Source organism: Agelaius phoeniceus, chromosome 8 (assembly GCF_051311805.1).
Source record: "Agelaius phoeniceus isolate bAgePho1 chromosome 8, bAgePho1.hap1, whole genome shotgun sequence".
NCBI lineage: Eukaryota > Metazoa > Chordata > Aves > Passeriformes > Icteridae > Agelaius > Agelaius phoeniceus.
The window spans coordinates 37213858-37238734 of record NC_135272.1 but is presented as its reverse complement, the minus strand read 5'-3'; the positions used below and the strand labels follow the sequence as shown (position 1 = coordinate 37238734).

The 24877-nt window shown below is 52.0% G+C and overlaps 2 protein-coding genes and 1 long non-coding RNA gene across 8 annotated transcripts in view; 2 read left to right on the top strand and 1 right to left on the bottom strand.

Moving 5' to 3' along the window:
• Positions 1–10296, top strand: part of LOC143694674 (uncharacterized) — a 164861-nt gene extending 154565 nt beyond the window's left edge. The window contains exon 2 of the long non-coding RNA XR_013183332.1: positions 8102–10296. This is a non-coding gene — a long non-coding RNA (uncharacterized LOC143694674). The remainder of the gene's footprint in view (positions 1–8101) is intronic.
• The window catches only part of LRRC7 (leucine rich repeat containing 7), a 108553-nt gene extending 98257 nt beyond the window's left edge, over positions 1–10296 (top strand). For 3 of the 4 annotated variants that reach the window (XM_077182660.1, XM_054638597.2, XM_077182661.1), the window contains 3 exons: positions 2199–2291; positions 4051–4125; positions 5634–10296. In XM_077182660.1, the coding sequence (XP_077038775.1) occupies positions 2199–2291; positions 4051–4125; positions 5634–5741 (276 nt within the window). In that variant the 3' untranslated portion in view covers positions 5742–10296. The remainder of the gene's footprint in view (positions 1–2198; positions 2292–4050; positions 4126–5633) is intronic. The other variant, XM_077182662.1, reaches the window with a different exon arrangement.
• A 1310-nt stretch (positions 10297–11606) lies between these two features.
• LRRC40 (leucine rich repeat containing 40) lies at positions 11607–23883 on the bottom strand. Of its 3 annotated transcripts, XR_013183331.1 has the most exons (16): positions 23632–23881; positions 23025–23206; positions 22700–22773; positions 21911–22040; positions 21442–21565; positions 21047–21189; positions 20374–20546; positions 19462–19552; positions 17259–17304; positions 16437–16545; positions 15833–15940; positions 14639–14749; positions 13796–13873; positions 13440–13625; positions 12626–12801; positions 11607–12205 (listed from the first exon to the last, which is right to left on the bottom strand). XR_013183331.1 is itself a non-coding variant. In XM_077182663.1 (15 exons), the coding sequence occupies exons 1-15, from the start codon at positions 23783–23785 to the stop codon at positions 12696–12698; spliced, it is 1812 nt and encodes a 603-aa protein (XP_077038778.1). In that variant the 5' UTR covers positions 23786–23883; the 3' UTR covers positions 11607–12695. The 3 variants fall into 3 exon arrangements, 2 of the variants coding, with proteins under 2 accessions (XP_077038778.1, XP_054494437.2); XM_077182663.1 differs by having other exon boundaries at positions 11607–12801; positions 17259–17301; positions 23632–23883; XM_054638462.2 differs by having other exon boundaries at positions 11607–12801; positions 23632–23880.
• Positions 23884–24877: the final 994 nt, after the last annotated feature.

The following is a 24877-nucleotide window of genomic DNA, read 5'->3' as shown; positions in this document are numbered from 1 at the left end:
AAGCTTCCCAGCTTCCCAGGAGAAGAAATCCTGGGGAAGGGATTTTTCACAAAGTGTCACGGTGACACCGGGGGGCACGGGGCAGCTCCCGGGGCAGCTCCCGGGCACCAACAGTCCCAGAGGGGCTCCTCCAAAGTGCCCCATGGGAGAGGGAACCTTGGGCAGGAGAGGGGGAGCTGAGCCAGGCAGCCCCGGGGAGCTGGGACTGGGAGAGATCTGGTTGGGCTGGAGGAGCTCTGGATAGACTGGGAGAGCTCTGGTTGGACTGGGAGAGCCTTGGCTGGACTGGGAGAGCTCTGGATAGACTGGGAGAGCCCTGGATAGACTGGGAGAGCTCTGGTTGGACTGGGAGAGCCTTGGCTGGACTGGGAGAGCTCTGGATAGACTGGGAGAGCCCTGGATAGACTGGGAGAGCTCTGGTTGGACTGGGAGAGCCTTGGCTGGACTGGGAGAGCCCTGGTGGGCTGGGAGAGCTCTGGTTGGACTGGAGGAGCTCTGGATAGACTGGGAGAGCTCTGGTTGGACTGGGAGAGCCTTGGCTGGACTGGAAGAGCTCTGGATAGACTGGGAGAGCCCTGGATAGACTGGGAGAGCTCTGGTTGGACTGGGAGAGCCTTGGCTGGACTGGGAGAGCTCTGGATAGACTGGGAGAGCCCTGGATAGACTGGGAGAGCTCTGGTTGGACTGGGAGAGCCTTGGCTGGACTGGGAGAGCCCTGGTGGGCTGGGAGAGCTCTGGTTGGACTGGAGGAGCTCTGGATAGACTGGGAGAGCTCTGGTTGGACTGGGAGAGCCTTGGCTGGACTGGGAGAGCCCTGGTGGGCTGGGAGAGCTCTGGTTAGACTGGGAGAGCTCTGGATAGACTGGGAGAGCTCTGGTTGGACTGGGAGAGCTTTGGTGTGTCTAGGGGAGCTCTGGCTGGGCTGGGGGAGCTCTGGATGGACTGGGAGAGCTCTGGTTGGACTGGGAAAGCTCTGGTTGGACTGGGAGAGCCTTGGCTGGACTGGAAGAGCTCTGGTGTGTCTAGGGGAGCTCTGGCTGGGCTGGGGGAGCTCTGGCTGGGCTGGGGGAGCTCTGGTTGGATTGGGAGAGCCCTGGTGGGACTGGGAGAGCCCTGGCTGGACCAGGAGAGCTCTGGCTGGGCTGGGGACAGGCTGGGTCCATCCCTTCCCCAGCACCAGCCCCCAGTACCCATTTTCTCCCAGACTGACCCAGTGCCACCATTTGGAATTGAGGTCCCTGGGCAGAGCTGGCATTCCTGGGTCAGACTGAGTTAATTTTCAGCCTCTGCCCTTTCCCCAGTGACCCCGTTCAGGGCCAGCAGGGCAGGGCTCTGGGGGGACCCTGCTCTGCTCAGACCTGCCCAGCACAGCCCAGCTGCTGCCCCAGTGCCCCAGCCTGGCACAGGCACTGGGCACTTTCATTCCCTGCTCCTGTCCCTCAGGTTTGTCCTTCAGCAGGGCTGTGAGAGGCCCCTGAGAGCAGAATGAGGTGCAGAACCGTCCCCAAACCTCCCTCCTGTGGGGAGTGTCCATGGAGCCCCAGAGCAGCTCCTGCCCCACATCCCTGATGTTCAGAGCCTGCTGGGGGAGGACATGCTCACACCAGCTCAGGGCACGGCCACAAAGCCTCTGAGCTCATTTTTATTGTATATCCAATTCCCCAGCACTCTTTGGAGCCACCCTGACCAGGAAAGGAGGCTCAGCTCTGATTCCTGTGGCAGTGCAGGCTCCCAGATCCCAGCAGTGCCCCAGAGATCCCAGAGGATTTTATCCCTTGGCTTTGTCCCTGGGGTGCTGCACGTCTGGCTCCTCCTGGGAAAATAAAATTGCACCAGGCAAAGCCTCACTGATGGGTTTATCCCAACGTTTAAGTGAAAAACTTGGCCAGGGTGAACTTCTCTTTCATTAATCTAAAGGGTTTTTACCTCTCTGAAAAGAGAACATTAAAATCTATGCAAAAATCTGTGAACCACAGGGAATGTTTTGGTATCCCTACAGTGTGGAAAAATGCTGCCAGTTCTTCCAGCTTATGTATTTTATAATTTTATAATATTTTTATATTTTAGCAATATTCCAGTGGCTTTTCCCCTTTTGTGGAGTGCAGGGGCTCAGCTCCTCCAGGGAAAGGGGATGTGAGGGCAGGAGGTGCCTGCCTGGGGCAAGGTCCAGTGCTGACATCCCTGTTTTTCCTGCCTAGTTTTGTGTGAGGATAGAGAAGAATCCTGGCCTTGGGTTTAGTATCAGTGGTGGAATAAGCGGACAAGGAAATCCATTCAAACCTTCTGATAAGGTAAGTGTGAAATTCCTCTCTCCCTGCTCCTGGTTTGAGAGGTCACAGAGTGAAGGCAGAGAACAGGAGGGGGATGTTTGTGCCTCTCTGTTGGTGTAATTGAAAGATTTTTTTTTTCCCATTCTTAGCTTTGTTCTTGGGTGGATTTTTTGTTGTTTATTTTGGCAGAGTGTTGTTTGCTTGTTTTCCCAGTTAAAGAAGTTGAGGGAATCAAGCATCAATCCCATGAGTGTCTGGCCCATATTCCCTGGATAAGATAATTTTTTGGGCTGTTTTCTGGAGAATTGTCTCTCTTATTTTTAAGAGTCGCCTTAGACCCCAATTAAACTTTTAATAAATTAATTAGAGTATATTATATTATATATATAATATATTTTTAATCTATTATTTATAATATTCTTATATTATATATGATATATTTTTATTTTCTATATTCTATGTTATATATTCTATTCTATTATATTGTTATATTATATTATAATATTTTATTATAATGTTATATTATATTATAATGTTATATTATATTATATTATATTATATTATATTTACTATACTAAAGTACGGTATCATCCCTTGAGGCTGAAATTGCAGGGTTTGCAGCTGCTGTGTCAAATAAAAGCAGCCTGGAAATCCCTGGATCCTTACAGATTCCATGGCAGCAGATGTCTCCTGTACTGGGAGTTAAAGCTGACACCTGATGGTGGTCAGGGACACTCAGGGCTCATTTTGGGAATTGCACATTTCAGATAAATCAATTTGCAATAGGAGGAGGCCACGAAAACTCCAAGGTGTGCTGAGTCCCAGCTGCCAGGGCTGTAGGATTGGGAAGTGGACTCTTAGCCCTGTGGATTTGTGTTTGGTGCCATGGAACTGCCTGGAGTTTGTTGGAAAAGGAGGCCTTGAACACATTCCTGGAGCTGATGTTCTTGGATAATACTGGATTCATGCTGCAGGGACAGTGGGAACTTCCATAAAAGTTTCAAATAATGAAATTGAAGCTGTGCTTCCTAGAGGAAGCAAAGACTGCTGTACTGATTATGATACACATTATTCCAATAATTAACACTTGCTCCATTTTAATTTCCCTGCCACTCCTGCCCAGTTCACACTGGACTTTCTTTGTGATGTGAGATTTTAGTGTAAGATTGTGGTGGTGTTCACAGGGGTTCCAGGACGAGGGAAGAGATGAGAATCTTGACTCCATGTTTCAGAAGGCTGATTTATTATTTTATTATATATATTATATTAAAAGAAAATGATGTACTAAAACTATACTAAAAGAATAGAAGAAAGGATTTCATCAGAAGGCTTGAAAAGAATAGAAAGGAATGATAAGAAAATCTTGTGACTGCTCAGAGTCCCAGCACAGCTGGACCTGTGATTGGTCATCAAGTAGAAACAACTCACATGGACCAATCCACGATGCACCTGTTGCCTTCCACAGCATCACATAATTATTGTTTTTCTTTTCCTCTGAGCCTTCTCAGCTTCTCAGGAGTAAAAATCCTAGCAAAGGATTTTTCAGAAAATATGCCCATGATATAAGATGACCCACAATTATTGATAAGTGCTGAAGGTCCCAGGGAGCTGCTCCACCCCCAGCCTGGAGTTTGACAGCAAGCAGAATAAACCAGTTTGGTGTTAGCCCATCTCCAGGGCGTGCAGAGCCCCCAGGCCCCAGGCAGGAAGGGAGCCCCGTGTTTTTTGGGATGTAGTTCTTGGAGAAAGCATCCTAACCTGTGTTACTTCTGACTTATAGGGTATCTTTGTTACTAGGGTTCAGCCTGACGGCCCCGCCTCCAGCCTGCTCCAGCCCGGAGACAAAATCCTGCAGGTAGGGATGCTGGGGGGTGCCGGGCTCAGAGCTCAGCCTGGGAGCACACAGGGTGGTGTTTGCAGCAGGGCTCAGCTGCCTGTGGCATTTGGGGGGCTTCAGCATTGATTTACAGCTGGTGCCCAAAGCACTTTTTGCCCTGGTGGCCACCTGGGCCACCTGGTTTGAATCAAAACCCATGGGCAGAGCCCCAGGGCAGGGACTGTCCCCTGTGCCACCCTGTGCCCACTTCTGGGCACCCCATACCTGACCCTGAGGGAGCTGAAGCATGTCCAGGGCAGGGAACAGAGCTGGGAAGGGGCTGCAGAATCCCTGAGGGAGCTGGGCAGGGGCTGCAGAATCCCTGAGGGAGCTGGGCAGGGGCTCAGCCTGGAGCAAAGGAGGCTCAGGGGCCCTTGTGGCTCTGCACAGCTCCTGCCAGGAGGGCACAGCCGGGGGGGTCGGGCTCTGCTCCAGGGCACAGGGACAGGAGCAGAGGGAACGGCCCCAGGCTGGGCCAGGGGAGCCTCAGGGTGGAGGAATTTTTCACTCAAAGGGAGGTCAAACCCTGTGGTTTATTTGGGTATCAAATTTCTCCTGCTTTTCCTGCTGAGGTCTGACAGTGCCCTCCCAGTCCTTCCCAGAGAACCCCAGAATCCCAGAACACCAGATTTCACAGAATTCCCAGAACCCCAAAATTCACAGAATGACTGGGTTGGGAGAGACCTTCAAGATCATGGAGCCCAGCCCAGCCCCAGCACCCCAACTCAACCCTGGCCCCCAGTGCCACATCCAGGCTTTGTTAAACACACCCAGGCATGGGGACCCCACCACCTCCCTGGGCAGCCATTCCAGAACTTTATCACCTTTCTGGAAAAAGCTTTTTCCTGATATCCAGCCTGTATTTCCCTTGGTGCAGCTTGAGGCTGTGTCAGGACCCTGATCAGCCCCAGCTATGCCCCCTTTGTCCCCCTCAGCACCTCATTCCAGATTCTCCAGGCAGATTCTCCCCCTGGAGCCTGTCCGTGCCTGTGCCACCAGCTGGGGCTCGGATCCATCTCCCCCCAGCCTTGGCCCACTGTCCCCACACTCTGCCCCATGGTCTCCCTCTGGATCTTCCAGATCCCTGAGATCCCTCCCATCCCACAGTGCAGAATTCTGGGATTCCATTAATGCCTCATTTTGGCACAGCTGTCGGTGTATTTGGGATGTCCCCTGCCTGGAATTTGGATTCCTCTTTCCCAGAGGAAAGGTATTTTGTTGTGTTGAGGCTTTCAGCATGGTCAGAGCCCAGAGCTGTCCCAGAGTCACAGCCTGATTTCAGGATGTGGGATGAAATCACTCCTTGGAGCCCCCAGCCCAGCCCCAAAGCCATCCCACAGAGGACAAGAGCAATGTGTGCTCTGTGCTCATGAGAAACCCTCATGTGTTCATCATTTATTTCAGCCTTGCCTTTAGTTGCCAAATAGCCCTTTTTTCCCCCAAAACAAGCCACTGAAGCCTCTCCCCTTGTGTTTTCCCTGCTGCAGGCCAACGGACACAGCTTTGTACACCTGGAACACGAGAAGGCTGTGCTCCTGCTGAAGAGTTTCCAGAACACAGTAGACTTAGTTATCCAACGTGAGCTTACTGTCTAAATATTTTTTTATAAATAGTAAATATGTCTAGCCAGATCTAATGTTCAAAAGGATTTATACATAGGAAACCAATTTTTTGCCAATTGCTGGACCAATGGCAAACGGTAGTGCCAAATGTATAATACTCTATGTTAGTACCAATCATCGGGAGAAAATATAAGAATTAACTCTATAAATATATTGTTCATGTGGCTCCGTATTAGTTTTACTTGTCAGCCTCTGGCTGTGCATTGGTGCGTTTTTTTAACCAAGTTCCTTCTTAAAAGTCAATTTCATATGATTTCAAAACACAGAAGCACATACAAATCCTTTAGGAATTCTGCTGTCCATCAGAAACACTGCCTCAAAGTTGTATATGCCTTTATAAAGATGAAATATATTAACCTGTACTTCCCATGAAATATTTCTATCATGTCGCATACGAAAGTATAGAGAAGAAAATATTTTCATAAACACCTCAAAGAAAGTATATATTAAATTAAATTTAATAATGTTCATTTATTTTCAATGCAAAGATATTCTATGCCTTATGAAAATACCTGTACATATGCCGTGTGTATAGCTGGCTCCGTAGGGATCAGGAACAATTCACTACACAGGGTGAGAGACTTCTCCAGCTGTAACTCTGGGACCTCGGGACAAGGAGCCCACTTGGGAATGGGACAGCTCCCTCTGGAATGGGTGAACAACTCCCTCTGGAATGGGTGAGCTCCTTCTGGAATGGGTGAGCTCCTTCTGGGATGGGATATCTCCCTCTGGAATGGGTGAGCTCCTTCTGGGATGGGATATCTCCTTCTGGAATGGGTGAACAACTCCCTCTGGAATGGGATATCTCCCTCTGGAATGGGTGAGCTCCTTCTGGGATGGGATATCTCCCTCTGGAATGGGTGAGCTCCTTCTGGAATGGGATATCTCCCTCTGGAATGGGGTAGCACCCTCTGGAATGGGATAGCACCCTCTGGAATGGGATATCTCCCTCTGGGATGGGATAGCACCCTCTGGAATGGGGTAGCACCCTCTGGAATGGGATATCTCCCTCTGGAATGGGATAGCACCCTCTGGAATGGGATAGCACCCTCTGGAATGGGATATCTCCCTCTGGAACGGAGTGACTCCCTTCAGAACAGGTTAACTCCCTTTGCTTTGGCTCTTCCCTCGATTCCATGTGCACACACTACAGGAGAACACCGAGGACAGGCAGGTTTGGCTCACGGATGGAGGAAGGTTGTGATGGTGGCAGTAAAACTCCTTTTGTTGCTGCTAATTTAACTCGTTAATTTTTCATTTCAGACTCCCCATTGACATTGTTGTGTATTTTCCCCCCTGCTCCAGGCCCTGCTCGGGATATTCCCATGGGTGAGGCTTTCTGGGATCCTGGACTGGGTCCTGGAAAGGGATGGGCACAGACACATCCCAGGGAGCAGCAGGTGACCCCGAGCCAGCCCAGGAGGAGCATTCCCAGCACAGGGCCAGGGACAACCCCTCATGTCCAGGTCCTGGGGCTGTTCCCAAGGGAGAATCCCAAAGCCCAGACTGTGCCCAGCTGCTGCTGTCAGGGGTGCCAGGGTCCAGCCTGGTTATCCCTGACAGCAAAATGGGAAAACACAGGGAAAGCCCTGCAGGGGTTTTCAGGGGATCCCAGTGCCCTGGAGCAATGGGCAGGGGCTGAGGGACAGCTGGCTCTGGGATCACCTGCACCATTCCCACCCAAAATCCCACAGCCAAGGGTGCAGCCACAGCCCACGGGGATCTTCCACTTCTCCAAGAATTCCCAAATCTTCTCTCTCTGGCTGTGGGACCTGGGCAGCTGCAGGCCCAGGGAAGCCTCCAGGACCCTCCACCCCTGATAATTTCCCATTTTCCCAGTGCCAGCTCACAGTTCCTACCCAGGTGATGGCAAACCAGGAAAGTTCTCAGCCAGTTGTTCCCAACAGCGACCATTTAACATCCTCAAATCTGGTTTCATGTTTTCCAAAGTATTTTTTAACACATCCACGTCTGCATCTGTGTTTGGTGGCAGTGCCAGCCCTGGGAGGGGACAGGGGGCTCCATGCAGGGAGCAGGCAGGACAAGGCTGAGGGTGAGTGGGGCAGCTGAGAGCAGAGCCAAGGAAATCCAGTAGGAAAAAAAATCTGAGTAGGAAATGTCCCAGAGGTTGGTTTGCTGTTGGTAGTGAGCACTTGGAGTGTAAGGATGTTAAACCCCCTGGTTAAAGCCCTTTCCAGGGCCTGGAGGGGCTCCAGGAGAGCTGCAGAGGGACTGGGGACAAGGCCTGGAGGGACAGGACACAGGGAATGGCTCCCAGTGCCAGAGGGCAGGCATGGATGGGACATTGGGAATTGGGAATTGTTCCCTGGCAGGGTGGGGAGGGGTTGGATGGGATTCCCAGAGCAGCTGGGGCTGCCCCTGGATCCCTGGCAGTGCCCAAGGCCAGGCTGGACACTGGGGCTGGGAGCACCTGGGACAGTGGGAGGTGTCCCTGCCCATGGCAGGGGGGGCACTGGGTGGGCTCTGAGGTCCCTTCCCCCCCAGCCCATCCTGGGATGCTGGGCCCCCTTGGGATGCTGGGCCCCCTTTGGGATGCTGGGCCCCCTTTGGGATGCTGGGCCCCCCTTTGGGATGCTGGGACCCCTTTGGGATGCTTGGCCCCCTTGGGATGCTGGGCCCCCTTTGGGATGCTGGGCCCCCTTTGGGATGCTGGGCCCCTCTTTGGGATGCTGGCCCCCTTTGGGATGCTGGGCCCCCTTTGGGATGCTGGGACTCCCTTTGGGATGCTGGGCCCCCCTTTGGGATGCTGGGACCCCTTTGGGATGCTGGGCCCCCTGTCTGCTGGAGTTTAGCACTGGGTTCCCTGATGCAATCAGAGATGCCCCTGCACAGAGGTGTGCACAGAGCACTGGGGGGGAATGCAAGGACAGGGAATGCAAAACCAGGGAAATGAACCCCCCCAATGGGATCAGCTGAGGGCAGGGCTCAGGGGAGCCCCGGTCCCAGGGGATCAGGTGTTTATTCCCAGGAGCTGCCCTGGATGAGCAACGTCTTGCTGGGACCCCCTGGCCAGGCAGAGCCTGTCCCACAGCAGCAGGGTTGGGGACAGGTCCCCCGATGGCTCAGGGGGTGACAGAGCTGCGGGGTCAGCACCCACCCCGGCAGGATTTGGACATAAACAAACACAGCAAGTCCCACCTCAGCTCGAGGAAGAATTTCTTTCCCTGGGGGTGGCAGGGCCCTGAGCAGCTGCCCAGAGCAGGTCTGGGGCCTCCCTCTCTGGGGACATCCCAACCCCACGCGCCCCGTGTCCCCTGCTCCGGGCTGGGCTGGATGGTGTCCAGAGGTCCCTCCTGTGATTCTGTGAACTGGTGGGATGTCACAGTTAGAACTCCCAAAGGAAACTGGGGATGCTGTGCCAGCTGGAGCTCCCTGCCCGTGCCCGTCCCCCGCCATCCCTCTGGAGGTCACAGCTCCAGGGCTGTCCCTGGCAGGCAGGGCAGGCCCCCCGTGCCCACACAGCTCTCTGGGCAGCAGTTTGGGCAGGACACGGATCCAGGGGTCCACGGGGAGCTGGCCTGGCCCTGGAGCCACGGGCGGGCACAGCTGTGGTGCCACTGGGGCCAGGCCCTGGCAGTTCCCCCACCCAACCCCAAATGGCACCATCTGTAAATCACGGAATTTCAAACCAAAAAAGAAACGAAACCCCAAAAAAAGCTTTTTGCCAATCCTCTCCCTGGCTGATTCCAGCTGATTTAGTGGAAGTGACTGACTGGCACCAGTCTGGGCACTCCTGGCACTGCCCTGTGTCCCTTGGGTGGCGGTGGCTGTGTCCCCTCCCTCCTCCTCCTCCTCCTCCTCCTCCTCCTCCTCCCCGGGCAGGGCACTCGCTCATCACTTCGGTTTTCTACCTGTGAGTACTGTATCCAGTTCAGAACCAACAGCTTCCTTTAGTAAAGATTTTACCATTTTATAAAAGACATGTTTAATTATGATGGAGATGGCTGTATTGTAATTAATATTTTGAGATAATTGTGATTTTGAGCTTAAATTATATACAGAAATGGTCATTTTTGTATGTGTTCAAAGATTGCTATATTCCAGATGACTGTACTTTTCAGTTGAATTCCAGTATCCATGTAAATAAAGCTGAATGAGGAAATATTTACTACTTTATTAACATAGATTGTGAATGTACTTCATGTTTTTTGCAGTATAAAGACTTACTGAACTTGAAAGCTGCTTCATTTTATGTGCAAAAAGGTACTTCAAAAATTCTATTTTAAATCTATTGATTGAGTGCAATCAGCTCCTGTCCCTTGGCACATGCAGGTTGTCCCCTCCCCGTGCCCTGGAGGGCCTGGCCCGTGCTGTGGGGCTGCTGCATTTGGCAGCTGCTCTGCAAAGAGGGAGCCCAGGGACTGAACCGATGCTGTGCAGTGCAGCAGAGCCATTTTCGGCTTTGCTGTACCCACCTTTTTCAGTATTTCCAAAAAAAAAAAGTGTTTTGAATAACATTAAAAAGTCTCTTTATTGTATAAATAATAAAAACGTCACCTTATTGTAAGGCTTTTGGGTGGTTTTTTTCTTTTCCCTGGCAGAAAGGAGGTTTCAGAGAGTGGGGAAGGGGGAATGAGCCTGGAAAATTGGGCAACTCCCAAGTGGGGCTCCCCTGGTCCAGCTGCAGCCAGGGGAGACAACAAATATGGAAAGGGAGTAATGGAAATGGGCAAGAAAACTCAGGTTTGGCAGCTTTGGGGGCAAATGTATGGAAGGATAAATGCATCGAAGAAATGGATGAAAGGACAAAATGTGTGGAAGGATAAATGCATGGAAGGATAAATGCATGGAGGAAGAATGCATGAAGAAATGGATGAAAGGACAAAATGCATGGAAGGATAAATGCATGGAGGAAGAATGCAGGAAGAAATGGATGAAAGGACAAATGCACGAAGGACAAAATGTATGGAAACAAAAGGGGGCAGGGGGTGAGGGCAGCAGCAGCTCCATCATCTGAGGAGCTGCACAAGTGGCCCTGGAGCTCCAGGTGTCCCCTGCTGTCACTGCACACAGGCCCTGTCATCTGATCCTGCCCTTCCCATCCCCACTCCCCCAAACCCTTTCCCAGCCCATTCCCTTTCCCATTTCCCGGCAGCCAGGACCATGTCCTGGTCCCCTCCTTGGGGAGACAGGGAGGTGCAGCTGGGCCTGAGCCCCCCGAGCCACCCTGCTCCAGCTGGAAGGCAATTCCCACCCCTGGGGAGCTGAGGGTGTTTTATGTTCATCTGGACATGTTCAAAACCTGGGAATTTTAGTGAGGAACTGTAAAAAATCCTGCTGTGCTACAGAACCTCCAGGGCTGTGTGCATGAGACCCTGAGGGGCTGGAGAGTGTCCAGGGCAGGGAACAGAGCTGGGAAGGGGCTGCAGAATCCCTGAGGGAGCTGGGCAGGGGCTGCAGAATCCCTGAGGGAGCTGGGCAGGGGCTGCAGAATCCCTGAGGGAGCTGGGCAGGGGCTGCAGAATCCCTGAGGGAGCCGGGCAGGGGCTGCAGAATCCCTGAGGGAGCTGGGCAGGGGCTGAGCCTGGAGCAAAGGAGGCTCAGGGGGCCCTTGTGGCTCTGCACAGCTCCTGCCAGGAGGGGACAGCCCCAGGGAACAGGGACAGGAGCAGAGGGAATGGCCCCAGGGTGGACATCAGCAGGAATTTCCCCATGGAAAGGGTGCTCAGGCCTTGGAGGGTGGTGGAGCCCACCCACAGCACTGCTACCTTTGAAGGTACCACCTGCAGGACCTTTGGAATTGTGTCTGAACAAGAGAAGTTCTCCATGTTCCCATCTAGAGAGCTCAGTTACAGCTTGAAGAACCCAAGGCAGACATCCAAGGGGAACATTTATTGTCCCAGCACAGCACCAGCCCCACCTTCATGCAGGTGAGCCCTGCACACACCTGGGCCACCTCTCACCCCCTCACAGCTCAAGCACTCGCCCCCACTCACACCAGGGAGCAGTTCTGGAGACACCAGTGAAACAAAACAGGAACACAAACCCCACAGTGCTCCCTTCTGCCTTTGGCCCCAGTGCTTGGGTGGTGACAACTCTCTGCAGAGCCCAGCTCAGCTGCAGGAAGCACTGTGGCTGTGCTGAAGGCAGCTTTCCTTGCTGCCCTTTATTACAAACAGTGTAAACAGAGTGGTGTGGGATCCTGAAATCCCTGCTGGAACATGCAGAGGGCAGGGAATGTTTCACAGCTGGGTCCTTAACACTGAGCAGACTCCCAGCCAGGAGCAGGAGAAGGATGGAAGCAGTGGAGCCCAGGGGTGCTGGTGGAACAGGGGGTACCTGGCTGCTCCTGTTCTGCTGGAATGTGGCTCTGCAGGTATTGCAGCAGTGCAGCTGTGCCCTGGGCCAGGCCAGGCTCAGGAGGGAATGCCCAGGGCTCAGGATAAGCACCCAAGGCTCAGGTGGCAGTGCCCAGGGCTCAGGAGGAATGCCCAAGGGCTCAGGAGGAATGCCCAGGGCTCAGGAGGGAATACCCAAGGCTCAGGAGGGAATACCCAAGGGCTCAGGAGGAATGCCCAGGGCTCAGGAGGAATACCCAAGGGCTCAGGAGGAATACCCAGAGCTCAGGAGCAGTGCCCAGGGCTCAGGAGGAATGCCCAGGGCTCAGGAGGGAATACCCAAGGCTCAGGAGGGAATACCCAAGGGCTCAGGAGGAATGCCCAGGGCTCAGGAGGAATACCCAAGGGCTCAGGAGGAATACCCAGAGCTCAGGAGCAGTGCCCAGGGCTCAGGAGGAATGCCCAGGGCTCAGGAGGGGATGCGGCTGCTCAGGTACTCCAGCACCGCAGCCATGCCCTTGGCCAGGCCGGGCTCAGGGCTCAGGTGGCAGTGCCCAGGCTCAGGAGGAATGCCCAGGGCTCAGGTGGCAGTGCCCAGGGCTCAGGGCTGAGCTGGGAATGCCCAGGCTCAGGAGGGGATGCGGCTCCTCAGGTACTCCAGCACCGCAGCCGTGCCCTTGGCCAGCACGGCGGCGCGAGGCGTGCGGAACGGGTTCCCTTCCAGCAGCAGGCTCCTGCAAACAGGGATGAGTTACTGGGGTAAATCCCCTTGTACCCACACACTCAGCCACTGCATGCACAGTTCTGAGGCCTGTGGAATTCCTGGGGAGATCCCTTTCTGTGCTGCTGAAGGAGTTTGGGTTTCTGCTTCCCTCGCTCTCAAAACAGCTGAGTTTTAATTTATGCTGATAAATCAGTGGGGGTGTAGCACACACCCCACTCCTTCAGCCTCTGCCAGGAGGAGCAAGAAGAAAACTTCTGGAATATAGAAACAGAATTCCAGAGTGGCTCAGGCTGGAAGGGAGCAGTGGGGTCAGCTGGTACAACCTCCCTGCTCAAGGGTGCTGCACCAGCAGTGTGACTGGGAGCACAGGAAATGTCACCCCCACAAGGCTCCACCACGAGCTTCACACAACCCCCAGACCCCCAACATCAGTTCTAAATGATGAAACAACTCCCACAATTCTCTGCAATGCTGAGAAATTAGGGGAAGACGTTATTGAAGAAATTGCCCTGCTCTACAGATGGCCAGAGAGACCCTTTTTGGACAAACCCAACACCCTGCCAATGGGTGCTTTTTGCTCTGGCAAACACTCCCTGAAGAGCTCAGACAGCAAATGTGTTTGTAGGCAGGCTCCCTGACCCCACACACCTGAGGTTCTCACAGTTGCCCAGCTCTGGGGGCACCTGGAGGAGGTCATTGTTCTGCAGGTCCAGCGTTCCCAGCTTGTCCAGCCCCTTCAGCTGCACGGGGTCGATGGATCCCACCTGGTTGTTGCTGAGCAAGATGTTCTCCAGGGCTGGGAGGTGATACAGGACACTGGGAAACACCTTAAATCTTCAGGAAGAGAAAGGAGGGACAGTCAGAAACAGGGCATTTGGAAGAGGAGCACTTCATAGGAGCCTCACTGAAGTGGCTCCTTGCTCTCACATCACAGGAAAATTGTGTCAAACTCAGCCAGCTCTTTTTGTTATTGTATTAAAAAAAAAATCTGAAGAGTTGCTCACCTATTAAAAGCAAGATTTATTGTGTGCAGTCTTTTCAGTGCCTCCATTTCCTCAGGCAAGGCTGTCAGAAAATTGTTTCTGTTATCAAAGAAAGACAAACAACAAGGACTAAACTTAGTCAGGCGCTTGGCTGAGAATTCCCAGATCAGCTCCACAGTCTGGGGCCAGTTCACTGCCTCACAGCAAGGGCAAGAGCCTGCCAGGGATTCCCATTCCTGCCAGGAGGACACTCAAAGCCAGTCCTCTAAGGATTCCCATGTATTCCCAGGCAGCCACCAACTGCACAAACCTGCCTGGAAATCCAGCTCCTTGTTTCCAGAGGAAAGCTTATCAAAGGGCCCAGACCCTGGAGCCAAAGTGAATCACTCAGGTCACTCCAAAGTTCCCCAAAATCAATGGACTGAGCTAATCCTGATCTAAACGAGGCCAGGAGCATTTCTCAGGAATCAGAGGAGGACAGGTGACAACGAGGAGCCATCTCTTGCCTCTCTTTCTGGCCGTGCAACAAAATCTGCACCTTCCCTGTCCTAATTCCCAGGATTTTTGGGTGTGGTTTTCTTCTGGGGAGTTGTGGGAGTGTTTTGAAATAGCAACACCACAGAACCCTTCTCTGAGTGAGGCAGGATCTCTCCTCCAGCATGTCTCAGAACTGGTCCATTTCTTTTTGTGTCTTCTTGAAGCAAGGCCCAAATTTAGGCCACCTCCTATTCTGGCTCTGGCAGGGAGAGATTTTGGGAGTGGGAGATGATTTCAGTGCTGCCATCCCACTGAACAGATGGCTGCTGTAGGGAGGCAGGCAAAGAAGCTCCCAGGCAAGGAGGTGCAACAACACACATCACCAACCTGAGATCCAAATGTGTCAACTTCTGGAGCAGGCACAGCTCCGAGGAAATGGAGGAGATTTTGTTGAAGCCCAGGCTGACATCACAAACTGAGTCTTTCAGCTCCACAAGCCTGAAGCACAAAAGAAGATGCTCTCACTATGGAGCTGGTGGTTGCTTTGCAAGTTATTAGAAAACCTGCTTTATTCTACAAATCAAGGACAAGTTATGGTATTTTCTGAAGGGATTTTGAGGAGATCATGCAATGTTACATGTGAGAGCTGCTGCTCCTCCGGCCTTACACGTGGGGTAAGGCAAAGCCCAAATAATTTATCTGCAGTTATCAGACTGTATTTTCTCTCACAAATATTGTTACCAAAGCCTCCTCAGTAAATGCAGTCAGGAGCTGTTTCAGAGACCATGGCCCAGGTGACATCACTGCCACCTCCTGCCCTGGAGATGTTGTAATATTTGGGACTTTACCCACCTTCTTCTGCAGACAAAAAAACGAACCAAAAATTCCTATTTTTTCCCATCTTTTGCTTCTGCTCCCCTGTCGTGCTGTTACAAACTCTGGGAGCATCTGCTGCTGCTTGCAGGTTATCTATTGTACTAACATGTTTTGGTGTAAAGGTTTTCACAGCTCAAAAATTCCCTATTAAACCCCTAAAACAGAATCTCTGGCTTAGCCCTAAAACAAAAGGCAATTAAATGAGAAAACCTCTCCTGTCTCCTGTCTGGATTTGCATGGAATACTGAGGCAGCTGCACACTCCCCCACAACCCATCCCAGGGAATTCAGCAGCCTCTCACACAGTGACACAGCATGGGATGCACAAGCAGCAGCTCCCAAAACTGAGTCTCTGGAAGCCTTTTTGTCCCTCTGGGATTGCAGCTGCCCAAGCTGCCTGTGCCAGAGGTTGTGTTCAGCACACCTGGGAATAAACTGCCCTCAAAAGCCAGTGTGGATGATTTTGGGGGGCTCCCAGAGACACAGCAGCCTTCCTCCTGACACAGAGGGATTACTGGTTCCCAGCAGTGCCAGGAAAGCCCTTCCTTGGCTGTGGCTGCCCCCAGTGAGTGCACAGCCCCACCTGCACACGAGTGCCTCCCCACCCTGGGCTCTGTGTGTGCACAAACAGCTCAGGGGGAGAAGAGCACGCTGCAAACGAAGGCAGCAGAGCAAACCCCGGGTGGGAATGGCCTCCCAGCAGTACCTGGGGGGGATCTCCCTGAGCTGGTTCTTGCTGAAGTTGACGGCGGTGACGGGATTGGCGCCCACGGCATCGAACACAGCCTCGGGGATCGCGGCAGCCTGCTTGTCACTGGGACAGGAGTGACACCAATTAACACTGCCTGCTAATTAACACAGCACTTCCACCTTCCTCTAGAGCAGAACACAGGCAGCAGCTGCAGAAAGCTCCCAGCACTGCCCCATGCCCACCATGCCACCAAACAGGATTTTTTTCCGTTTCCCAACTCCTCCAGGTCCATTTAAGGAATAACTGAGCAGGAACTCCCCTGCTATAAGATGTTCTGGGACTTGATGAAAATCATAAAGAGCTTCAAAGGTACTAAAAGCACCTGCTGGGATTCAGCACTTCAACGAGTTACTGCAGAATATCTGGTGATACAAAAAAATAATTCAAACCCCACCATCTAAATCTGCCCATTCCCAAAGACAGGAATTGAAGGGGAAAATGCCCACATGCAGCAGGGTTTGTGGACAGCTTGGTGAGTCATGAAGATGGGGAAAAACCCACAAGCATAAAATAGGCCAGTGTTCTTACAGCTTCAGGAATGGGCAATATTCCCAAATACCTGTATTCCAACAATTTCAGTGTGGTGATGGCGTGGATGTTGACCTTGGACTGGCTGGGAAGAGTCATGGCTGTCACAGGAGGCTCTTCATTGGGGCCAGGTCCATCATCTGGGGACACCAGAGGGGTGCAGGGACACAGCTGAGCTGCTCTGAGCGGCCCCAGGCAGCTGCCACCACCTCCCTCTAATCCTGCTCTACTCTGGCTCAACTCAAGACCATCAGATTCAGATAATTTCAATCATTGCCTAGTAAAGGGTTTTTTACCATCCTGGATTTGGGGGTTCTTTTAGGGTGAAGGAGGGAGCAGGGCTGACCTGGGCTTTGCCAAGCAGGGGAGGGAGCACTGGAGATGTGATTCTGTGAGGCTCTGCTCCATGGGGTAGGGGGCTGGAAACTACAAAAACCAGGGAATTCCAACTGGAAATGATGGCCTAGAGCAGCTTTATCCACACTGACACATCTGACTGCAATTTCAGTTACAGCATTACTGTTTACAAACCCTCCTCTGTGGATTCCCTTCTGGTCACTCCCCACAATCCACATGAAGAAGCTCCTGCAGGCCTGAAATGGGAATTCCCATCCAGCTGAGCAGGGTGAGTCTGGGTTTGTACAGGATAATGCTTAATTCAGAATGTTTATTATTCAGTAGTAGCTAATAGGATAAGAAACTGAAATATCACAGCAAACTGTTGAGTAAAGGAAATTACTACTGCAGGATAACTGGGGGGACCTGGATTTAAACAACCATCTTCCCTAAACTCTAATTTACTTTTATTTCTTAGAATATTCTCTTTAAAATGAAGGGGGGGAAAGCAACATACCTTGGATTTTGCTTCTCAGGTATTTCAGCAGTTCCTGGGTGCCCTTCTTTAAAAAAGAAACAAACCCCAAGTCACTCAGCAGTATTTGTGCAGCTGGGGGGACAATGCAGAGGGACAATGCCAGCATGCAGGTGGAGCCCACAGCACTCCTGACTAAAAATCCCACTGAAAATCCCACAGCAGCTTGGGAACTTGCTTAGTTATTATTTTATTTATTCCAGCTGAAAATTTCTGATCCTGAATCACAGCCTCAGGCTGCACTTCTGTAGCTCCTCATGTGAAGATTTTTGCCGCTTCCGAGAGCAAGTAAAAAAGTTCCAACAAGCTTAATTTCCCTTTAAAAAGCTCCAGCACAATTTGCTGTGGAGAGCACATTTACAGTGCCAGTGAAGCTGACTGCTCACTGTTCTGCTACCTTTTTATGGTCCAAATCATAACTCTGGGAAAACCGTGGCAGTTTGCATCATTTGCTGTTAAAAATCAGCTCCAAAGATTTCCCTCAGCCCTCTCACAGCAACTCCCAGCGGTCAGACACAGTTGCCACCTGCACAAACCTGAGGGTAGTGAAGCCCAATCTCTTCTGCACTGTTTGTTTTAGGGGAAAGGCAGGCTTGGGGTGTGATTTTACAGGTTTCAGAACCAGGGACTGACCTAAAGTGCTGGATGTGAATGAACATTTCTCGTTCCAGCTGACACAGCCTAGGAGACTGGATGAACAGAGAGGGATAAAGAGAATGTGGATGTTGGAAAGCAGGGAACTGTCACAAGGAGACAGGCAGGGAGAGTGGGGCTGTGCTAAGCATGGCAAGGGAAGCAAACAGGGAAAGGTGAAGGTCAAACTGAAATCTCAGTAACAGATGTGTGGGAAGGAAAGCAGAGAGCAGGGTAAAGCTCCAGAGCCAAGTAATGGCAGGGGAGTTAGCAAAAATAGACCAGGATTTACCAGAAATCAACTGGAAATTCATCAAGAACCAGGAATGGGGTTGGGACTGGAATGAGAGACCTGAGGAAGAGAAGGTGAGCTGGGCAGGGCTGGAGAAGGGAAAAGAAGGATCTGCTGCTCTGCTCCTCTACACTCACCCCAGTCCTTCATCTCAGCATCCACCTGCTCCAAGCAGTGCCTGGGGAGCCCTAGAGCTCCTCCACCAATTGCTCCTCTAAACCAAGTGGAAAAAAATCCAGCCAGGCAGAGAAAACTGCAGCCACATGAATTGAGAGGGTTGGTGATGGATCCAGGCAGCACAAAGAGAGCAGGCCTGACGGGCTCCTCGTGCCTGGCCTTTGCCCCAGGTGGGAAACACAGCCCAGCAGTGACAATGGCAGCTGAAGCAGCAAACCCTCAGTAATCCAGGAACAGCAGAACCCCAGCATTCCTGACTCACACTCCTTTCCAGGAGCACTTTGGACAAGTGCTCATTAACTCAGGGCACACTCTGCTCCCTCAGCCAGGCACACCAGGGCTTCCCTCTCCTGACAGATGTTACAGATTTCATTGCAACACAGGCTTGTCAGCTCTGCTTATTTTGGGAGCATCCCAGTGCTTCGGGAACATTGATTTTACAACCCTGGCAAAGACACAGAAGTAGGAATGTACAGCACCACTGAGGAGAGGGGCCTGCCAGGGAAAACATCACAGGGAATTGTGCAGCAGGAGTGGTGGCCAGGCTCCAGCCTCCTGCTGCCCTAAGGACTCCTTTTCCTGGGAACAACTCACACCCTCCCCCTGCTGCCTCCCTACCAGAGAACAGAGCCCTCAATCCTAGAACCTCCATTCAGTCACGACCTTAAAGCCCATCCCACTCCAGCCCTGCCATGGCAGGGACACCTCCCATGACTCCAGGCTGCTCCCAGCCCCAGTGTCCAGCCTGGCCTTGGGCACTGCCAGGGATCCAGGGGCAGCCCCAGCTGCTCTGGGCACCTGTGCCAGGGCCTGCCCACCCTGCCAGGGAACAATTCCTAATTCCCAATATCCCATCCATCCCTCTCCATCTTTCCTGCAGCACCTTCAGCCCTGCAAGGCCACACTGAGGTCACCCCAAAGCTTCTCCTCTCCAGGTGAACATTCCCAGCTCTCTCAGCCTTTCCTCCCAGCAGAGCTGCTCCATCCCTGGGACCATCCTGGTGCCTCCTCTGGATTCCCTCCCACAGCTCCAGGTCCCTCCTGTGCAGGTGCCCACACACACAACCAAACCCCAGTGCTCACTTGCAGCAGGTCTCTCCGAATGGTTCTCAAAGGATTTCCCTCCAGGGCCAGGAATTTCAACTGAGGGAGGTTCCCCAGGGTGTAAGGCAACCTGCAGAGGGAAACAACTGATTGATTCCAAAGCAGCCCTAAAACCACTGCTAAAGAATGTGCAGTGGCTGCTCAGAGGGGATCCTGAAGCCCAAGTTCAAAGGAAAAGATGCAGAATCCCAGATTAATTTAAGTTGGAAAAGTTCTCCCAGGCCATGAAGTCCAAGCTTTGCCCAATCCCCACCTTGTCACTGAGTGCCACCTCCAGGAATTCCTTGGGCAGCTCCAGGGATGGGCACTCCAACCCTCCCTGGGCAATTCCAGTGCCTGAGCCCCCTTTCCATGGGGGAATTCCTGCTGTGCCCACCCTGAGCTGCCCTGGCCCAGCCTGAGGCCGTTCCCTCTGCTCCTGTCCCTGTTCCCTGGAGCAGAGCCCGACCCCCCCGGCTGTGCCCTCCTGGCAGGAGCTGTGCAGAGCCACAAGGGCCCCTGAGCCTCCTTTGCTCCAGGCTCAGCCCCTGCCCAGCTCCCTCAGGGATTCTGCAGCCCCTGCCCAGCTCCCTCAGGGATTCTGCAGCCCCTGCCCGGCTCCCTCAGGGATTCTGCAGCCCCTGCCCGGCTCCCTCAGGGATTCTGCAGCCCCTGCCCAGCTCCCTCAGGGATTCTCCAGCCCCTGCCCAGCTCCCTCAGCTGCTCCTCACAGCACTCCCAAGTCACAGCTAAGTCACAGGCAGAACACAGAACATTTCAGAAGTCTCAGTTTGACCTCAGCATATCTATCCCACAACACCCAGAGGGCTCCTTCATTTCCTGAGTCATCCCTTAAGGCCCTTCCCACGGAAGGAAGGAGCTGCCAGCACCCAGCCCAAGTGCCACTATTACCTACTGATGTCATTGTTGGCCAGGTCGAGCCTCTCCAGCTTCTGCAGCACCGTGATCTCCTCAGGCACTGCCTTGATCTTGTTGTCCCTGAGCTCCAGCACACACAGGGAGCTCAGCTGCTTCAGATTCTCTGCATTCAGGATTTCAATCTGATTCTCCCCAGCGTGCAATTCCTACAGGAACAGAGCACCATAACTGTGGTAAAACTACTTCATAATTTATCTCTTAAATCATGACATCAGCAGAATGATGATGTGGAGAATACAGACATCTTAATTCCCTTTCATCTGCCTACAAAATACCTGATTATGTTAAAAAGAAAAACAGTGTATTTACTCCATAGTTACAAAGAAAAAATGATAATGAACAAAGTGAATTTATCCAGAAAAAGTTCCCAGAGATAAAAATAACTGTTGCAGGCAATATTAGATCATCTTTCACTCATTCCTCTCCTGAACACTTTTTATTTTCCAAATCTGGAAAGTCCTGCAAACTCAAAAGGTTGAACAATGAGGGCAGGAAGAGAAGTTACACATTAAACAGAGCTCTAAACACAGAGCTGTCATCTGGTTTTGATCACAGCACCTCACAAAAGCTGGTGTTTAAAGTAACTGTCACTATTTCAAAGTTTACAGCACAGGCATTTCCAGCAGAGCAGCCATTCCAAGCTCACCTTCAGTAACTTGCAGGAGGGAAGCTCTGGCAAGGAACGCAGTTTGTTTTTCCTCAGGTAAAGCTGCTCCAGGGATGCCATGGTTGCTAATTTAGGGGGTACCGTTTCCAGGTAATTTTTGGTGCAATCCAGTTGCCTCAAGCCTGTGGAAGTCAATGTCCAGTGAGAAACAGAGAAGATAAAAATACCTTTCTACAGCAGCATAATTGTCCTGGGATTTAATTTAAAATAAACACAACAACATTTTGCCAAACAGATTCTGGAAGTAGTAACTCTGATTTTCTTGAGGAAACAGTAACTATTTAAGGATCTATTTTAAAACCCTGCACTGTATTGCTGAACATAAGCATAGCACTGGCTGTTTGGCACTTAATAACCCGAGGAAAGTGATTTACTTTTCATGGCACTGAGATCTGCAGGCAGCTCCTTGAGCTGGTTACAGGCCAGGTTGAGCCGCACCAAGTTCACCAGCAGAGCAAAACTGGTGGGGATGGCTGTGAGCTGGTTGTTGGACACATCCTGCACATGGAAACAGAGAAAGAGCGATGAGAGGTGTCTGAAACATCCCAGCAGTGCTGCTACTGCAAAGTTAATTAGTGGCAGAACAGTAAAATTAGATTGCTGACAACTGGCACGAGTGTGAGAGAAGGGACAACTCCCCCAGGACTGACAGATCGCTGGGGATTTCAGCTTTCCCAAAATATGTCAAACCAAGAACACACTAAAAACAAACCCCACCATGCAGTAACTAGCATTAGAACAGCCACTGGAATATTTGCCAAGGGCTGCTGCTGAATGCCAGGGACTTTAGCTAGCAGATAAACCCTTCCCAAACACAGGAACAGGTCTGAAGCCGTGCTTTACCAGCTCCTCCAAGCTGAGGAGCTGCCCCAGCCCCTCGGGCAGCTGGCTCAGCTCGTTGTGCTGCACCAGGAGGCTCCTCAGATGGGGCAGCTGCAGCAGCTCCTCGGGAAGGCTCCTCAGTTTGTTGTGGCTGGGGTGGAAACATGGAACACAGAGGGAAAGGAAAAACACTCAGGAGATTTCAGGAATGTAACCGCACACAGAACATTTGTGTGCCACGGCCTGCTGGTCAGGACACTGCCACCCCTAAAGAACAACTGACTATCTTTATTTCTTTCTTAAAGAAGACTTTTAATCCTACTCTGAATTTACAACATTCCAGTTTTTTTTGTTTATGTACTTCACACAGTGGTAGCATAACCTCTCCTTGTACACAAATTTACAAAATTACCCCAGTAAACAGAAGATTCGGAACCTTCCAGCACAAACAAGATCTACACAGTTATTTACAATGTGCATTATTCATGACTGGAAATGTTCTATCCTCAGAACTGCCAGACTGAAGCAAATAAATGCAAATAAATATTTCGTGTGTCATTATTCAGAATATCACTGTTTGCACTTTCCAAGCAATTGTGACTTTGAATATCAGTGAAAACAATTTCTAGAAACCCAAGGCCACCAGTTTTGATCCAAAATGGATAATATAACAAATATAATATATAATAATACCCTAGAGTGAATAATCTGGAATTAATTTTTTGAAGGAAAGGTTGCTATCCTGCAATCTCACTCACACCCGTAAGTTATCGCAGCATTTTTCGTGTTTGATCTGTAACACGGCCTTACCTGACATCGAGTTTCTGGAGATTTTCAAGTTGCCCTAAAGCAGAAGGAAGTGATGTCAGTTGATTGTCATGCACCTGGAAACAGAGGTTTTAGGACACAGTTACTAATTTGTACCTCAGAGGGGTTTTTTTTCGGGAAGAATTTCTCCCCAAAATCCCATCAGTCCCAGCCCTCTGGCAGTTGGAAGCCGTTCCCCCTTGTCCTGCCACTCCAGGCCCCTGTGAAATGGATACAGCAGGGAAATGGAAAACAAAGATCCAGGACAACGTTTCCCCGTGTCCTGCAGGGAAGCACCGTCAGAGCACCAAGGGATCCCTGTACTCACGTCCAGCATGGTGAGGGCAGGCAGCAGCTGCACATCCTCCGAGAGGCTCTGCAGCTTGTTGGAGGCCAGGATCAGCTTGGTCAGGTCTGTCTGCTCCCACCAGCGATCCGCAGCTCCGAAGGACAGGTTCTGCTGGGCTTCCTCCGGCGTGTCCAGGTTGATCCTCCACACGTGCTCGGGCACTGCAGCACAAACACAGCCGTCAGCTGAAGCCCGCAGGTGTCTGCTCCAAGATTTCACAGCCAGAGTGCTTTTTGGGTGTAAAATTATTGGGTAGGTTAGGCTGGAAGGGACCCCAATGATCCAACCCTTCTGCCTTGGGGGATGACATATATAGAGACAGATAAATATATATGGACGCATATGGGCATATACATATGTAAGTACATATATAAAAACATACATCTATCCACAGCTACATATATATATACGTGTACACGTATCTATAATACACACATCCCAACAGTCACTCTCCAGTCCATTGTGTTCTAGAGATATTTTTGCAGAGATATCAAGAAAAGCCGATGGACACATGCCAGAAACAGACAACAGCGAGCAGATGGTGCTCCCGGCAGCAGCCTCGGCGAGGCCGGCTGGGCTCACGCACCGTGGGTGAGGCCGCGTCCCGCCAGGTTGAGCTGCCCGCTGCGCCGCGCCAGCCGCAGCAGCCCCTGCGGCACCGCCGGCGGCTCGGCCGCCCGCCCGAACCCCGGCCCCGCACCGCCGCCACCGCCCGCCCGCGCCCGCCGAGCCGCCGCCATCGCCGCCACAGCCCGAGCGGGGCCGGGGCCGGGCTGGAGCCGCGCTGCAGCCGCTCCCTCGCTGCCGGAGCCGGGGCTGGTGCCGCCCGCAGCCGGAGCCGCCCGCCCGCTGCAAGGCGTGGCCCCGCGGGCGGACCCGGCCCAGCCCCGGCGCCGCCATTTCCCGCCCCGCCGTGCCGAAATGGAGCCCCAGGACGCGCCGGGGCCGCGCTGCTCGGGGTGTTGTACATGGACACACGAGGAACAGCACACGGAACGGCGCTTTCGCATCCGTTTATTGGTTTTGCTTTCCGCCTAAGCCCTGTGCGCAGCTACACTGCAGGCTCCTGGGGGCCTGTGCGTGGCTGGGCTCCGTGATCTCCAGGGTCTGTTCCATCCTCCGCAGAATCTCAGGATGGTTTGGGTTGGGAGGGATTCCATGGCCGGGGTGGAATGAGATGATATTCAAATTGTTTGGAAGGTGCAAACAGCGATGTTCTGAATAATCATACACAAAATATTCCACGCCTTCCACTGTCCCAGGCTGCTCCCAGCCCCAGTGTCCAGCCTGGTGTTGGATACTTGCAGGGATCAGGGGCAGCCACAAATGCTCTGTGCCAGGACTTCCCCACCCTCCCAGGGAAGCATTTCTCCCCAATATCCCATCCAGACCAGCCCATGGAACGAGCCCCGTGCCTGCAGGTCCCACCAGCAGCTCCCAGTGAGAGGAAAATGCTGAAAAAGGAATGTGGCCCCATGTTGGAGTGTAGTTCTCTTTGCTCTGTAACAGCACATCTGTGTTTCAAACACTCCCCTCGTTGAAAAATGCTTCTACGAATGAATGAAAAGTAATTAGTGAAGGTTTAAGTACATTAGTCAAGTTTGTAATTCGGGAAACTCACTTCAGGCACTTTCTCTTGAATAAAGATATTGGCCTCATTAGTTTTTTTACCAGTGTTCTCTAATCCCCCCACTTCTTTTTTCTCCTCTCTCAGTGGAGGCAGAAACACACAGAAAATACTGGGTATTTCAACTGATTATTTAAAAAAAACAGTGGTGCTTAAAAATGGGTTTTAAGGACTTCAGAGGGTGAGTGCTCTGTGCCTCAGGGCC

Bases quoted from the DNA above. Each gene is read 5' to 3' on its own strand.
- LRRC40 (XM_054638462.2), bottom strand. From the start codon at position 23,785: ATGGCGGCGGCTCGGCGGGCGCGGGCGGGCGGTGGCGGCGGTGCGGGG. The intron at 22,774-23,024 runs GTGAGTACAGGG...CTCTGTTTCCAG, and splicing joins CTGCCCTCACCATGCTGGAC to GTGCATGACAATCAACTGAC. The intron at 21,190-21,441 runs GTAAATCACTTT...TGACTTCCACAG, and splicing joins AGATCTCAGTGCCATGAAAA to GCTTGAGGCAACTGGATTGC.